Raw genomic sequence first — 17,110 nt, 5'->3', positions numbered from 1 at the left:
CCATTTATTAAGTAATTTGAAAAGAAAAAAATATATTCAACAGCAAAAATAAGATTGAATCAAACTTATTTAAGATTATAAGTTCAAATTTGAGTCATGTAAGTGGTCCATTAATGAGCCATGTAAATGCTCCATTAATGTAGAGAGAGAAAGAGAAAGATTGTTAAGGAAAGTGGAGAGGTGTAGAGTATTTTTGGAATAAAAGAAAATAATGGAGAGGTGCAGAGTATTTTTGAAATAAATTAAATTAATGGGGAGGTGCAGGTCTCACTTGAGGAAGTGGAGGGAACAACACCCTAAAAAAGGGAAGAAAGTTGCGGCCGTTTTGCCTTTCTTTTCACTCCTCTCACTTTTTTATATTGCCTAAATTAGTTTTTCAAATATTTTAATACTGAAATATAATTTGCTCTTCATTTAATTCTTGGTCAACCAATTGGCTCTCCCTATTTAATTTTTTTTACAATTTTAAACCTCATAATTCACAATTTTAGAAAATCAGTCTTTTTTAAGTGTGTTGTTATGGAAGTTGATGCTCGAGCCTGTGTTTCTAACTTAACCTACATTCTTGACCCCAAAAGAGAGAATTTGTGAGTGTGGTTGTGAATGTGACATTTTCTAAGTAAATGGCAAAACATTGACCAAAGAAACTGAAATGGTTGGTCAGTGACCTAATGACTGTGCCATTCAGACTTAAAAATTGCCTAACCCAGTAAATGATGATCAATGTGGTTTGTGCCCCATTCACCACGTAAAAGCATATGCATTTTCCACCAATTCTGCCTAATATTATGTTAACCTAACATTGTCAAGAAAGCAAGCAAAGGAAAATATCAAATAACAATGAAACACAAACTAGTAAAAAATACGAGCATATCTAAACAAAAAAATAAAATTGAAATAATGTTTTATCATATTGTGAGAAATTAAGAAATGACAACATTTTTTATATTAATCAATGCAAATATATTTCTTCCATCACCATTATTCATGCACACAATTTTCCATAAATAATTAATGTGCCTTTCTTTTTCATTTTGAAAGCAAAGAAACTTCCCTAATTGCACGCTTACGCATCCCAATTTCCCTTTTCCGCTCTTCTCTCCGCATCAAAAGACACCACACAAAATTTTAACCCACAAGTTATGGCATATATAATAAGAAAAATATATTATATCTTACAAACTTACTTTATTACAATCATTAAGCACGATAATCAGCCTGTTCAAACTTTTATATTCACCTTCACATGTTCTTCATGTATAAAACTCATAAAACTACGCAAAATTGTGTAGTTTGTTAAAGACAAATCAACTTAACAAGTTATATACTAAATAGTTTTCTTTATTTTTTTATTCCAATCATCACTTTTGTATTATATTATGTGCAAATGGACACAAGTTTAAAAAAATTAATTATCGATAAGGCTTGATATAAACAGTAGTTAAAGATAATTAAAAATTAATTAATGAAATAACTATTATTAATAGACAATTAATAAGTATTTTAATAAATAATAATCAATTAATAGGTTTGATTACTATAAATTCTATAAATATATATTTGATGTCGAGATAAAAATATTTTGAACATAATTCGATTTATTAAAACTTTATTGTAAAACGTGTGACTTGTGTTGATTATTTTTAGATTTTTTTTTTGCCTGAATTTGAAGAAAATTAATTATATTTTGTAATTGAAGAATTCAATAGTTGAGAATAGTCTTAGCAGCGTTAGAAGGGGTTTGGCAGAATCATCACAAAGCATTTTGACCATTAGTAGTGTAAATTGAGTGGAAAAGAAAAGAAATGATAGATTTCCAGAGAAATCACTTTCAAAGTATCCAAAGATCGGGTCTTTTTGTAACTACTAATTTGACCAAGACATCACCATAAGTTTCTTCTTTAGTTAGAAAATGACATTTTTTTATCCATTAAAAAGCCATTGATTTTTCTTATCCCTCTCGTTTCAAAGAAAGAGCCAAATATGAGTCTTGGATTATTGTTACAATTAAATTTTCTTAATAAAATTATAAATATATATCAATTATGGAAACTTTTTCTATTTATTTATTATAATTTTAATCTTTTAATCAATCAAATTTGAACGGACTTAAATATAAGTTAGACGAAACGTATATATTTAATAACTAGAGAATAATATGTTTGAGTTTTTTTTTTAATATAAGATTGTTATTGGTAAAAGTATATTTCATTTTCACACCAATATAGTTATTGGTAAATCATAATTAAGATAATCATATATTTTCTTCAAAAGAGGATACTCCATACTCGAGAAAAAACTCAGAAAATATCATTAACTAAAAGAAAATTAAAGTTTTCTTAATCAGGATTATTTCAAAAGTTCACAATGTAATCTGAATAAAATTATAGATTTAGTTATGAACGTAAGGCAAACACACACCAACAACGTTAGAAGTTGAAGGAGTCCTCTCAGGTTAAACATTGAGACACGTCTTTATGGAAGCTCCCCAACTCGTGCCGAAAACAGCGGATTCGCACGTGCCAATCGTCTATATCGTAGTCCTTTCCCTCTGCATCTTCAAACGAACGCACACATAACTCTCTGTTTGTGAAAAACGCACACCACCTTGTGTTCAGTTTCCAATTGAGTGCCATGGCAGCACCAACACCCCTTTTGAAAGATGAGCTCGACATCGTCATCCCCACCATCAGGAACCTCGATTTCTTGGAGATGTGGAGGCCATTCTTTCAGCCTTACCATCTCATTATTGTGCAAGATGGTGACCCTTCAAAGACCATCAAGGTTCCTCAAGGCTTTGACTATGAGCTCTACAACCGCAATGACATCAATAGGATTCTAGGTCCCAAGGCCAATTGTATCTCGTTCAAGGACTCTGCATGCCGTTGCTTTGGCTACATGGTCTCCAAGAAGAAATACATCTACACCATTGATGATGACTGCTTTGTGAGTTTTATTATTCTTTTCTCTCAATCTCATCACCCATTTGTTGGGATCTCTTTCGTTTTTGCATTCTGACTTTGGTTTTGGCTTGATCTTCACATGCTTTGCTTTGCAAGGATGATCTCTTCCTCAGCCGTGTAAAATTTTGATCTTGTTCTTATGTTGGTTGTTAGTATTGTTGTTTGCTAGTGTATTTGATGGTCCTTCTTCTGCTATTTCTGGCCATTGCATGGATCGGATATTCCTTTTTTCTTTATGATCTGTTTGAAACAGAATGTCGGCTTTCTTACAATGTAACTAATGGAAATGGTTAGTCTCTCGCAATGTGATGAGATGGATTTTGATTTGTCATTGGAAGAGTTGCTTACATTAAGGTTGTGTTATTATTTTATTGTAAAGCCTTGATATTGGTCCACGATGTAAACGTGGTTTGTCACCCGTTTTGATATCTTTGACCAATGTTGGAGTGAAATTTGAAATTATGGCTAGCTTTATTGTCTGCATTTGGTTAATAATAACATGATATATATGTTATCATGTGCAAATGATGGCATCCTGAGGTGCCCTCCAGCTATATGTGTTAATGCCGATATTTGTTTGATATATATATTTTGTCAGGCATAGATTCTATTACATTTTTGGATTTCATCAAGGAATATTCTTTCTATTCTTCATTTGAAATTTTAGGATTTGTCATTTTTTGTTGTGACTTAGGTTGCCACCAATCCATCTGGACAACAGATTAATGCACTTGAGCAGCATATAAAAAATCTTCTCTGTCCATCCACACCTTTCTTTTTCAACACTCTCTATGAACCTTACCGAGAAGGTGCAGATTTTGTTCGCGGTTACCCCTTCAGTCTCCGGGAAGGTGTGCCAACTGCAGTTTCTCACGGTCTTTGGCTCAACATCCCAGACTACGATGCTCCTACTCAGCTTGTGAAGCCTCTTGAGAGGAACACTAGGTACTCCATCTACCCTTTTGACCTTTTGAAAAATTAAAAAAAAAAAAAATTGAGTGTGTTTGATTGTAAATATTGTGTTTCTTATTAGGTACGTGGATGCTATTATGACCATACCAAAGGGCACTTTGTTTCCCATGTGTGGAATGAACCTGGCCTTTGATCGCGATCTCATAGGACCAGCAATGTACTTTGGTCTGATGGGTGATGGTCAGCCTATTGGACGCTACGATGACATGTGGGCTGGTTGGTGCTGCAAGGTACCAAATCTTTGCAATCAATTGATAGGTTCATTTATATGAATATCATTGCATGAAAGCAACTGAGATATTTTGGTGAATGATTGTTTAGGTAATCTGTGATCACTTAGGATTGGGAATCAAGACTGGTTTGCCTTATATCTATCACAGCAAGGCCAGCAACCCATTTGTGAACCTGAGGAAAGAGTACAAAGGCATATTCTGGCAAGAAGACATTATCCCATTCTTCCAGAGCATTGTTCTGCCAAAAGAAGCTACCACTGTTCAGAAGTGCTACCTTGTACTTGCCAAGCAAGTCAAGGAAAAGCTTTCCAAGATAGATCCTTACTTTGACAAGTTGGCAGATGCCATGGTCACTTGGATTGAAGCTTGGGATGAACTTAACCCTGCTGGAGCATCACTGGCCAATGGCAAAAAATGAATCAGCTTTGGTTAACTACATAACAGCCACAAAACTTGCAACTCAAATTAATTATACTGTATTATTTTGTCTAGTATGTATTTTCAACTTAGCCGTTATTCTCCTCTTGAAATTTGCAGCACTATTAGCTGTAACTCTATTAGAAGAAATAAGAAGCACATGTTATAGGGTGTTGTTTTCTTTTGATTCTTGTTTGATGGTTAGAGATCAGATGGCAGCTTTTCGTTACATTTGAAATAATAGGATAGATATTGATGTATACCTTGTTTAATACTGAGTATAGATTCCATAGTGATCAATTTTTAACCGATGAGATCAGAGCTTTGGATTTTTCTTTGGTACTTTATCTGCCACTTAAACACTGTCCTAACATCTACACTAATTTGAAATTGAAAAACATCAAAATCTACGAGGGCTTTGTCCATCATGTTATTATGTAAATACAAGTCTCTTTCCAAATAGATGACGAACAACTAAATTCAATTGAATGAAAACTTACAATCACTCAGAAGAACTGCTGGAAACTTGAACCTAGAAGTTCCTTACACAAGCAACCGCCATATGCAAAATGAATGTCAATCAATTTGAAAATTTGAAATTCATATCTGGTGGAAAACGATTTTGTTCCTGTATTGTGTTACAAGTTAAAGAAAAAGATAACAGAATGATTTATACAAGTAAACTTTCAAGTTATACTCACATCAAAAGTTAAAATCCCTCATTAATACAAAATTTCATCAGACAACAAAGTCCTTTGTGTATTTTAAAAAAACGCTGAAGTGAAAATGATGATCAAAATGATAGTCTCTTCGTTTGGTTGTAGCATATTAGAATGAAGTGAAAATGATGACAAAAAAAATGATAGTCTCTTCCTTTGGTTGCAGCATATTAGAATGAAGTGAAAATGATGACAAAAAATGATAGTCTCTTCGTTTGGTTGTAGCATATTAGTGACTGTAAACATGTTGTAGTGTGGCTGACATACTAACATGGACTACATTTGAAAGCTTCTAGATAATGGTTTTCATTTGAAAGTTGTTACTGAAGCTGCAGAGCTGTTTTATTTTGGTTTTGTTGGGTGGATACAACTTTGTAATTCCTTAAAATGTTGCTTCATCACTCAGTTAGCCATGGAAATTATGGTGGCCATGTTTATACTTACTAACTGGTAAATTCATAAATTTTGTTATTCATTATTTGTAACAACTATCAAATTCAACAGAACAATTGTTTGTAACTTAAAGTTAACTGGTTTTTTTTTTTTTCTTAACATCCTATAAAAATCTTTGCTGGTGCAGAATGTAACTTTACATTCCAAATAAATATTCATTCAAAAGGGAAGGACTTAATCTACGGGTGTTAACTTTAATTCATTTTTCAATTAATTACTTGTTTCAAAATTTATATGTAAATTTACAAATTGGAGAGTTTTAATAACATCATTTGTCTTATTGAAGAGTTACTAAAAGATTGAGTTTCATTCATATTGAAAAACAGGTTATAAATGAACTGACCTGTGATAAAGAAAACATGGAGAAAGTTCATGAATAGTTGTTTCAATAGCCTATTTATAAGCAATTACATGTCTATCAAGAGATCATGACAATAGTATTTCAGAAGTTGGAGGATTTTTTTTTCTTGTAAGGTTATGGTGGTACAGAAAAACATTTATGTGGAGAATTTTATCAACTATTATTAGATCCAACGAGAAGGGAGTAATTCTGAATGTAATTTCAAGTAAAATTGTTTCTTTATTGTTTCTAGGAGACAAAACAACATATTTTACTTTTTGCATACCATTGTATATAAATGATAAGATAAGTCAACTTGCAACTAAGTCAAGAAAGTATCCGTGCTAAAAGTTCTTGATGAAAACAAAATTCGTTATATGGAATGAAGCACAAGGATGAATCACTTTTGCTTTGAAGCTTTTTTATAGAACTTTGAAAGATGTTATGAGAGCTCAATGAAGGTAATTGTCAAAAACCATTTGGCAAAAAAAAAATGTTGTATTGGAAGGTGATGACAAATTTTGCCTAAAAAAGATCAAAATATCGTATTGTGAAATCAACAATAAACTGTTTTGAATCATGGAAATACTGTAAAGTTTTTAAACTTATTCAAGACATGAGATTAAAGACTATAAAATCAAATGAGAGAGCAACAAATATAAAATTTGTTGATTGAATTCTAAAAATTTGAGATTATAACACATGCATATGAGTGAAAATGGTGAAGATAATATTAAAATATCATAAGATCTTTTAATTAAAGACAATGTTTCATCTTCTAATACAAGTAGACAATGATTCATCTTTTAATTTCTAGAACAAACTTTACAAAATACATATAATACCTTTTGTAACTAACTTTACGGAATAAGTTTCTAACCAAACGAGAAGGCATTCTAGTCTTTATGGAGGTACATTTAGTAATCATGGGAATGCAAGATAAAAAAACCTTGTATTGCTTAATGTCCAAGCCCATTAACGATCTATAGACTGAGGGTTAAAAGTACAGGCATTTTACTTTGTACTGAGGGTTAAAAGTACAGGCATTTTACTTTGTACCGAGGGTTAAAAGGAGAATTTCAAAATTTAGGGACATGCAGGAAGAAATAAATGGAGGTGTAGGAAGTAACCACCCAATACTTTTTCTCTTTTGGATTCATTCTCAATTAAATCATACAAATCCCAATAAAAAATTTATAATTCCGTATGCTGAATTTTATAATATTTATTTGCTTATAATTTTATATTATTCCTATTGTTCATGATACGTTGCATGTATAGGGTTGAGTAACATTGCTAACGACCCTTTCGGTTTTCAATGCAAGACCCGTATTAGTTTGTATTGATATGGGCAAAAAACAGATAATTTGCATATCAAAAACTTCACGAACTACTCTTAAGGGACAAAACAGTACAGAAATTAGTATCTGATTGATAAACTTTGCTGTTCTAGGCTTGAAGCAATGAAGGTTTTGTGGAGATGCATGCAGCGGATAGAGTGTCCTTTTGACTAGAAAGGAACTCACTACCTAGTCCCTACTTAGCTTGCTTGCTTCAAACTCATGTCTCTTATTCAAAGTGATGTCAAAAGCAAGACCATAAAGAATAGTTCACAAAATTAGTTGGCAAGGTCTGGAGAAGTGACATATGTTACCTAATTCAATGATCAACTTGTGGACACAACATAGTACAACGTTTTCATCTCATCCCTCACTTCTTCAACACTTTTCTTCCTATCATTCTTGCTAAAAAAAAGGTTCAAAACAATGGGAAGATGCCACAGATACAAAAGAAAATCATACACACTGTTACTGCTATCATATTCATTTGGTTAGACACCGATCAAATGGAGACCGATTGAGGGTGATAAGATTGGGTTTGAGCCATAACACTGCTTATTGAATGCCTAAATGAAAATGTTTAGACTAGATCGACCTTTAAAAAGAGGGTAAAAGGGAAATGAAGAAAATGGCCCTATTGAGGGTAGTTATTGCCAACAGAAGTAAACCACCATGTTTTTTCAATAAAACATCAATATGGTGTTGAAATGTTATTTTCTTTCCTGAATACTCTTTAAATGGATAAAATTATGTAAGTAGCTCTTAAAGTATTGAGCATTCATCAATTTAATCTCTGATAAAATAAGGGGTATAGTTTTAAGTTGATGGTATGGTGAGGCTAAGCCATCAGGGAAGAAATGGTCCTTCAAACACAACGGTTAACGTGTAATGTTCAGTCTTGTATCTCCCGACTATTCTAGTCAGTGGCCGTTGCTTTAAGAAATGGGAAGTTCAAAAGGAAATCTCACGGCTCAGACAATGATAGAAATATAAATGTTAAGGTAACCAACAACCATTAGGTGAGCCATCACTTAGAACAAATTCCCTTCAGAGCTCTTTTTCTACAATATTACACATCCAATTTCATACCATTCAGCTCATAATACTCCAATCTCACTGAAAAAAGGTTGCTAACTCTCGGCAGCACTCTTATCATATAGTTGATAACATCAGGGAATGAGGCTTGTCATATCAGCTGCATGTGTTCTAGTGCTATTCTCTTGTGCAGGTGAGATAACAAGTTACCCTCTATGCTGAACTTGCTTCACTTTCATTTACATTTCACACACATTCAACTGATTTATGATGATGTTCTTATTTTAGCTGCGTATGATCCTTTGGATCCAAATGGGAACGTAACGATCAAATGGGATGTTGTGTCTTGGACACCAGATGGTTATGTAGTAAGTAGTACAAACTGAATTCTTATTTGTTCAACTGTGTAATTTTCCTTAATCACCTTGAAATCCTAATTAACATGATTTTAAGTCAATTTTTCATATGTTTGATTTCATATTGACGAATTGATTCCTAGTCTATTTGGATCAGAATCATTTCTTGCTATTACTCATCCACGAAAACAACTAGATAGAAAGACCACAGTACAGATATCTAAAATTGCAATTTATTTCAGAGAGTAAAATGAATGTAACTAAATAGAAAAGTAATTTTGCATTTAATGAAATCTCCTGTTTCTTTCTGTGTATTGCATATTTTTACCAGGCAGTGGTAACGATGAGCAATTTCCAAATGTTTCGGCACATCATGAATCCGGGATGGACCTTGTCGTGGACGTGGGCAAAGAAGGAAGTAATATGGTCCATGGTAGGAGCTCAAACAACAGAGCAAGGAGACTGCTCTAAGTTCAAAGGCAATGTGCCTCACTGCTGCAAGAAAACTCCCACAGTTGTAGACTTGCTCCCTGGTGTACCTTACAATCAACAATTCTCAAATTGTTGTAAGGGTGGAGTGGTGGCAGCATGGGGCCAAGACCCTTCAGCAGCAGTTTCATCCTTCCAAGTCAGTATTGGGTTAGCTGGCACTTCAAACAAGACTGTTAAACTTCCCAAGAACTTCACTCTCTTGGGTCCAGGACCAGGCTACACTTGTGGTCCTGCCAAGGTTGTTCCTTCCACCGTTTTCCTTACACCTGACAAGCGCCGCAAGACTCAAGCACTAAGTTAGTTCTTTAACTTTGTGACATCAATTTCCTGTCCATATTCCATTCAATTGTTTTCTTAGTTTCTTTTGTTTTATATCATGCAGTGACATGGAATGTTACTTGCACATACTCACAATTTCTTGCAAGAAAGAACCCAGGTTGCTGTGTATCTTTGTCATCCTTTTACAACGAGACCATTACCCCTTGTCCCTCTTGTGCATGTGGATGCCAGAACAGGAGGAACTGTGTCAAGTAAAGTCTGATTTTCAAAACAATGAATGACCTCTTAATATCCAACAACTAGAATCATTCTCTTACATGTTGGTATGGTATGCAGGAGTGACTCTAAACGTATCAACATGGTGGGGATTCACACTCCAAAGAAAGACAATGAACCATTGCTACAGTGCACTCATCATATGTGCCCAATAAGAGTACACTGGCACGTGAAGCTCAACTACAAGGACTATTGGAGAGTCAAGGTTGCCGTAACAAATTTCAACTACAGAATGAACTACTCCCTCTGGACTCTTGCTGTTCAGCATCCAAATCTTAACAATGTCACCCAAGTTTTCAGCTTTGATTACAAGCCTCTACTTCCATACGAGTCCATAAGTGAGTGGCAAGAAATAAATCTTTTTAGTGTGTTTTATGAGTCAAATCTATAACCTTTAAGAATGGGTGCTAATATGTATTATCTTGTGTGCAGATGATACTGGTATGTTCTTTGGAATGAAATACTTTAACGATCTATTGATGGAAGCTGGACCGACTGGGAATGTTCAATCAGAAATTCTTCTTCAGAAAGATAAGGATACATTCACACTCAAGCAGGGGTGGGCATTTCCTCGCAAGGTCTACTTTAATGGCGAAGAATGCATGCTGCCACCGCCGGATACTTACCCGATCCTTCCTAACTCTGCCCCGTTGAACCTATTCATCTTCCCAGAATTCATATTCACAATGCTTGTCATGCTAGCTGTTTTGTGAACTAGCACATAGCGAGATTCAATTGTTTTCTGTGAAATTTTGAAGCCAAGTTTTCTTACACCCACATAACGTGCATCAGATATGAAGATTCTATAGGAATTGTTTGAAAACACCTCATGAATTTGTGAGCCGATCCATGAGCGCTGATCGGGTGCTGAATAGCGAATATAATATCATGCAATGATTTTGTTTGAATCGTGCAAATGCTTATATGGCAATGCTGTAATGGATATTGGATCCCACTTCTTCCTTTTATTCAGGTTCTGTTTAGATCGAATCGAGTATGATACAAAATAGTGTTATTCTGTGTAGGAAACTGTAAGTAAAAGACCACTCTCATTTCAAACCCACATATGATTCTAGTCTATATTTTCATGTGACATGTTGGTGCGTATATTTATTATAATTACAGTTACATCATATAACGATACATACATCATTGAATTACAACCAACACAAACAAAAAAACAAGTTCTACCACCAATGTGCTGAACCCTCGGTAACAAACCATTGGACACGTGAAGCTTATCTTGAGTTGCCACTAGATGTCATCCTCATTCCTCCCTCATGCTTCAAATGACAAATTGACGTCACAAATGAGTCAAAACTGATCTGACTGAAAATTTTCTGTTACAAGGCTAAGTGTACCACAGATTGGAACTTTATGCGTGAGCATAAAAGACCAAGGCTACCAAAGAAGCTATCACTAAGGCAAACAAGGAAACCTCTTGCCGAGAACCAGCATTAGGTAACCACGGATAAGCATCAGGTGGTGGCATGACACAGTTGTCACCGTTGAAGTAGATCCTTCGAGGAAAAGCCCATCCCTTATCAAAAGTAAAAGTTGCTTTATCCTTTCGGAAGAGTAGCTCGGATTGAACATTGCCATTAGGGCCAGCTTGGTTGAGAAAATCATTATAGAACTTCACTCCCCATAGCATTGCTGTATCATCTGTAAAGGGAACTTAAAAATCAGTACTTGCCTTCAAATTTGTGAAAAAAAGGAGTAAAAGTTTGATGCTTTATTTCGAAAAAGTAAGAAATACACAGCATTCAAGAAAATTCTTAAGTCCAGAAATTTAAAACAAAGAAGTTGCCTCACTTACTTATTGTACCGTAAGGGGTCAATGACTTGTAGTTGAAACTGAATAGTTGAGTCAAATTGTCAAAGTTTGGATGTTGAACAACCATGTTCCACTCAGAATAGTTCATCCTGTAATTAAAATTAGTTATAGTAACCTTTACACGCCAGTACTCCTTGTAGTTTAGCTTAACATGCCAGTGGATTCGGACTGGACACATATGACTTGTACACTGAACCAAAGGTGAAAAGTTATTCTTCCCAGAGCCAGAAACAACCGATGCCAAATGTGGGGTATTTGGACTGTAACCACAGAAAGGAAATATATATAAGTGTACAACTTAGTGGCTAGAAGGAAATGACAATTCACTTAGAGGTGGAAACTTACTTCACACAGCTTCCTGACAGAGATGAGTTACCCTGGCAACCACATGCACATGTTGGGCACGGCACAATAGTATCATTATAGAAAGATGAAAGTGAGACACAGCAAGAGGGAGTTTTCTGAGCTAGAAATTGTGAGTATGTGCATGTCACATTCCATGTCACTGCAATAAACAAGAGTGATGTTATGAATATAGTTACTTATATGACAACTGTAAACTTCAATTAGTTCTAACTTTAAGAGAATTCTTAGCATTAGTCTCAGATTTTGTTACCAACAAAACCTACATCTGGCGGATGGCACTGTTGAATAAGAGTTTGAGATTGGAAGGAGGCAGCAGAAAGATAAATAATCATATTGGCAACCGTGAAAATGACATTAAAAGTCCTACAACTTACTCAGTGCTTGGGTCACTCTCCTTTTGTCTGCTTGGATGAATTGGGTGGGTCTCACAATCTTGGCTGGACCACAAGTATAACCTGGTCCTGGTGCATGCAGGGTAAAGTTTTTTGGGACTTTGACAGTTTTGTTTGTGGTACCAGCTCTACCAACACTAACTTGAAATGATGCAACTGCATTGGTAGGATCCTGCACCCAAGAACTGAGTACCCCACCTTTGCAGCAATTTGCAATTTGTTGATTGTAAGGTGTTCCAGGAAGCAAATCCACAACGGTCGGATCCTTCTTACAACAATGTGGAATACCTCCCTTAAATTTTGAACAATCTCCTTGTTCAGTGGTCTGCCCTCCCATCATGCTCCATATTACCTCCTTTTTTGCCCATGTCCATCCTAGTGACCAGCCAGGTGAAGCAATATGACGATATTGTTGGAAATTGTTCATTGTAACAACAGCCTGCACATTCAGTGGTATCTTAGATATCTAAATAACTAACAGAAGAAAATTAAGCTAAAGTCACTTTAAATATATATAGTCACTAATTTAAATAAATTCATCTGTATAATTGAGTTATCAACCTTATTCATTCATTAAAACTTCAATAGTAAATGAACACTAACAGAAAATAGTTGTAACACGGCTCATGATTGTGACATGAAATTTGGACCATGTCAGGTTTCTAGCTGATATAAAATTACATTTTATCCAAAACTCTATATTATCCAAGAATTGATATATTACATGAGATGCAGCTGACAAGAACATGCGTATGCATCACAAAAGACGGTGAGCCACCAGTGGAAAGAAAAGGAGTAAATCCATGCATAATGCATAACACCAGTTTTGCTTCTCACATTAATGTTTGTTATTGTAAAAGAGTATACTTACTACATATCCATCAGGGGTCCAACTTATAATATCCCATTTGATTGTGATATTCCCATTTGGGTCAAGCGGATCATAAGCATCTGAAAGATAAACATCCAACAGCAAGAGGAAAGCAATTAAAAGGAAAGGAAAGAAAACAAAGTAAATGTTGAACCTCTGAATATCCATATAGTATATTACAAAGTACACACAGTAGAAATGATTAGACACGCATTTGCCATAATTGCTCAAGCAGGCACAAAAAATAACAAAGGAAATAAGCAAATACATTGTTGAAGTCAAAGGCAGGTGAAGTTATAGTTTTTATATCAGTACATATTTTAGCATGTATGATTCATAATTCCATCAATTAAACTGGAAGATATCTGGGATCTAAAATATGCATGGACCTTTATACATGAATTATTCCATAAACAGCCAAAACTGATCAGCATCGGTGACTGCCTACTCAAGTCCTCATGCAGAGTATACCTAATTACAGGGTTCTTAGGCACAAATCTCGTGGAAGCAATCATAATTTCACCTTAAAACTATTACAAACGCCGAGAGGTAAAAAAAGAAAAAAGAGAGAAAAAAGACAAACCGTGAACTCACTTTTCTCTTGACTCAACAAAAATTCAAATGCGAAATCAATTCTAATCAAAAGATAGTAGGAACACAACTTTCACTAAGTTCTCTGTTAAAAATGAAATCTTTATAGTAACAAAACAATCTAAACAGCATACTTTCTGCACAAAACATTTGGCAGAAACAAGATTACCCTTCAAGGCTAATAAGTGATAAAAATTTTCCACAACAGGACAAAACCCACTTTCTTTATCAAATTCAAAGAACAAAGGCAGCATCTTTCATAACTCACAAGCCTTCATTTAAAGGACGAAAAGGGCGTAATGTCCACGCAGAATAAAATGAAGACCGCCAGAAAATGAAAAATGCTAAGCATCTAATGAAAACTGAACAAAGTCACAGAACCAATGAAAATTCCAAGACACAGACAAGGAAAAAAGAGAAAGAAAACAGTAATGGGGTGAACCTGTTGAAGTGAAGGAAGTACAATACAGCAGAGCCCAGAGCAATATGCAAGGAGTTGCTTTTGGTAACAGAGAAAAACCCATTTTAGATGACACAAGAAGGTGAGTGGCCTGAGTTCTTGCCTGAACAGTTCAAGATCTGTGACAGAGAAGACTAGAAATAAAGAAAAAGAAGAAGAGGAGAGAGAGAGTGAAAAAAAAAAGCAAGAGAGAGAGTGGAAAAAAATAAGCGGCAGAAACGGACTATCTAGTTTGTCCCAGTTGGCTCATCATCTTGTGTTTAAGAAAGGTATATATGCAAATTGTTATCTATAAAATACTACGCACGTACCTAAACTCATTATTGACGGTGTTCTAAAATAAAGTAGAACTAATGCTTTTTGTACATAAAAAATTGTTTTTTTCTTGCAAATTTGTGATGACAAACTCATTCACCTTTTACGAAAACTAAAGATTGCCATGTGAAACAAAATGGGTTTTGATTTTCCGCACAAGATAATAATGAGAGAAGCCTGTTATACTCTGTAAAAGCTATGGTAGAAGAGGCATATGATTAGCGTATGATGACAACAATCCAATTACCTAGGAGGTAGAAAATGAAAAAGTCATTTAAGTATATAATGATTATTTTCGTAATTATATTTAAAATAAATTTAAAAGTTTTTATATTTATAATGTAAAGAAAAGTTAATTATACTTTCTCCTGTACTCTTTTATTAACTGAAATTTGATAAAAGTTACAATTTTTTAATGATTTTTTTTTTAATTATACTTATCTTCATCTAGAAGTGATTTTCTCTCAAATATGTAATTGTAAATACCTTTTGTTGATGACAAACAGTGTAAGTAATAATACTGTATTAAAATTAAATTCATCTTTTACACAAAATTAATTAAAATTTATGTGCTTTATTTGTTTGAAGTCAAATGGTAAAAATATAATGCAATCAATTATAGCAGTCTCTAAAATATAATAATGTGGCATGGCATATGTGGAAAAACAAATTGACATGGCAACAAACATACATACATATCTATATCTACATATATATATATATATATATTGACTTGTAGGATGACGTTCAAACAGGTTTAATGGAGTATGTCTTTTATTAATCAATGAGCATTTTTAGGGTTTAGTTAATACTACACTAATCATGATTAATACTCACATTATAAATTTGAGTATTCATTTTTTGATATAAGGACCACTTTTAATATTTTCTACTGTTACTATTATTTAGTATGTATTTTTATTTTATTTTTCAGTTATTTTTGTTTTATGTTAAAATTTTGAAATTCAAAATCTTAAATCAATTATTTTTAATTTATACGTTAAATATTTTATTTCAAATCTAAATTAATTGTAAAAAATATTTTCCAAGTTTAATCTGCATTTATTTTTTAAAATAAAAACAAGTTTAAAATCCATTTATGTTTTAAAATAAATTTAAAAACTATCCATATAATAAGTGAGAGACGCGAAGTTTATATATGGATTATTCTGTTGAATATTATGACATATGACAAAAAAATTATTGCAAATTTCTTTATCGAATAAAAAATAAATAAATAAATTATATTTAATCTTTGAAAATAGTGTAAAGCATATAGAATAAAATAGGACTAATGCTCAATTACTATATCCATAAACATCCCTTGTAATTAAAGACAAAAAGACTCCAACAAAGGTATGCATGTTTTTTTGTCACTTCATAATTTTTTTTTCTTATTTTGCTAATACAAAGTACTCCAAACCCAAAAGGGAAATTCAATAAATTGGCTTCGTCTGTATATAAGCAATGCAAAATTTTCTCCAAGTTAGTCGAATAAATTATTTAATATAAAAAGTATATGACTGTTATTGCTTAACAATTGCTTCACCAAATGCAACAGTTTTTATGTTATAAAACATGTTTTACTATTTAGTATTTTGTTCACTGCGAACCTAAATTAATATACTTTAGCAATGTTTTCCAAATATAAATATAAAAATAAAAAAAACTTTAGTTGCACCTACCATATGAATGGCTTTTAATTGCATAATAGAACAAAAAGAAGTAGACTAATGCCAATTAATTAATAATATAAACAGCTATTGCTAATCCCCATCATTATCAAACCAACTAAGTCTGCAGATTCACGAAAGCAACCCTTCCCCTTTGGTCAGCTCTTTCATAATTTCTTCTGCTTCATTTTTACTTTCCAAATTAAAGAAATCGATCCTCTCTCAAGTACAATTACACGTGCCGTCTTGTGGTTGGACACACTTGTGTGAACAGAATGGATTTTTGTGTCGGTGGGGCATCTGATGCAGTACATTAGGGTTGTGTTTATATATATATATATATATATATATATATATATATATATATATATATATATATATATATATATATATATATATATATATATACGAAAAAGTTTCTTTATCAACATTTTTTAACAATGTATATTTAATACATTCGTCCGTTTCACACAATTTTTTTAAAATAAATTCAAACATATCAATAAAATAATAATATATTGTTAAAAAAAATTGTTAAAATATCATTGTTGATCTATATATTAATGTGTATACTTATATATATGCCTTACCGACACAATTAGATTAGACCCACTTCTATAAGGGGTGTTTTAATGTGGTTCTTTCTTTTTTGGGAAATTGATAGCAGAAAACATGCGATTGAAAATTTGAACTAAAGAATTTACACAGTAGTTTGTATTATTGTAGGTTG

General features: G+C 33.3%; 3 protein-coding genes across 3 annotated transcripts; 2 read left to right on the top strand and 1 right to left on the bottom strand.

Annotated features, from left to right (window-relative positions):
- The first annotated feature begins 2,547 nt into the window (after positions 1-2,547).
- On the top strand, positions 2,548-4,906 carry LOC106758604 (UDP-arabinopyranose mutase 1). Its single transcript, XM_014641533.2, has 4 exons — positions 2,548-2,946; positions 3,658-3,908; positions 3,997-4,165; positions 4,257-4,906. Exons 1-4 carry the CDS (start codon positions 2,635-2,637, stop codon positions 4,584-4,586), a joined length of 1,062 nt encoding a protein of 353 aa, XP_014497019.1. The 5' UTR covers positions 2,548-2,634; the 3' UTR covers positions 4,587-4,906.
- Positions 4,907-8,457: 3,551 nt separating this feature from the next.
- Positions 8,458-10,938, top strand: LOC106759232 (COBRA-like protein 4). The gene is made up of 6 exons (XM_014642305.2): positions 8,458-8,665; positions 8,761-8,840; positions 9,160-9,616; positions 9,703-9,850; positions 9,936-10,213; positions 10,308-10,938. Exons 1-6 carry the CDS (start codon positions 8,614-8,616, stop codon positions 10,586-10,588), a joined length of 1,296 nt encoding a protein of 431 aa, XP_014497791.1. The 5' UTR covers positions 8,458-8,613; the 3' UTR covers positions 10,589-10,938.
- Positions 10,928-14,656, bottom strand: LOC106759231 (protein COBRA-like). Its single transcript, XM_014642304.2, has 6 exons — positions 14,375-14,656; positions 13,342-13,421; positions 12,453-12,909; positions 12,058-12,217; positions 11,695-11,972; positions 10,928-11,540 (listed from the first exon to the last, which is right to left on the bottom strand). Exons 1-6 carry the CDS (start codon positions 14,454-14,456, stop codon positions 11,251-11,253), a joined length of 1,347 nt encoding a protein of 448 aa, XP_014497790.1. The 5' UTR covers positions 14,457-14,656; the 3' UTR covers positions 10,928-11,250.
- Between the last annotated feature and the right edge of the window lie 2,454 nt (positions 14,657-17,110).

The sequence above is a fragment of the Vigna radiata genome, chromosome 4 (assembly GCF_000741045.1).
Source record: "Vigna radiata var. radiata cultivar VC1973A chromosome 4, Vradiata_ver6, whole genome shotgun sequence".
Taxonomy (NCBI): domain Eukaryota; kingdom Viridiplantae; phylum Streptophyta; class Magnoliopsida; order Fabales; family Fabaceae; genus Vigna; species Vigna radiata.
The sequence above is the reverse complement of the archived record's forward strand: the minus strand, read 5'-3'. Positions and strand labels throughout refer to the sequence as shown.

Bases quoted from the DNA above. Each gene is read 5' to 3' on its own strand.
- LOC106758604 (XM_014641533.2), top strand. From the start codon at position 2,635: ATGGCAGCACCAACACCCCTTTTGAAAGATGAGCTCGACATCGTCATC. The intron at 2,947-3,657 runs GTGAGTTTTATT...GTTGTGACTTAG, and splicing joins CCATTGATGATGACTGCTTT to GTTGCCACCAATCCATCTGG. The intron at 4,166-4,256 runs GTACCAAATCTT...ATGATTGTTTAG, and splicing joins GGGCTGGTTGGTGCTGCAAG to GTAATCTGTGATCACTTAGG.
- LOC106759232 (XM_014642305.2), top strand. From the start codon at position 8,614: ATGAGGCTTGTCATATCAGCTGCATGTGTTCTAGTGCTATTCTCTTGT. The intron at 8,666-8,760 runs GTGAGATAACAA...TTCTTATTTTAG, and splicing joins AGTGCTATTCTCTTGTGCAG to CTGCGTATGATCCTTTGGAT. The intron at 8,841-9,159 runs GTAAGTAGTACA...TATTTTTACCAG, and splicing joins GGACACCAGATGGTTATGTA to GCAGTGGTAACGATGAGCAA.
- LOC106759231 (XM_014642304.2), bottom strand. From the start codon at position 14,456: ATGGGTTTTTCTCTGTTACCAAAAGCAACTCCTTGCATATTGCTCTGG. The intron at 12,218-12,452 runs GTAAGTTGTAGG...TGTTTATTGCAG, and splicing joins GAGAGTGACCCAAGCACTGA to TGACATGGAATGTGACATGC. The intron at 11,541-11,694 runs GTAAGTGAGGCA...TTCCCTTTACAG, and splicing joins GACCCCTTACGGTACAATAA to ATGATACAGCAATGCTATGG.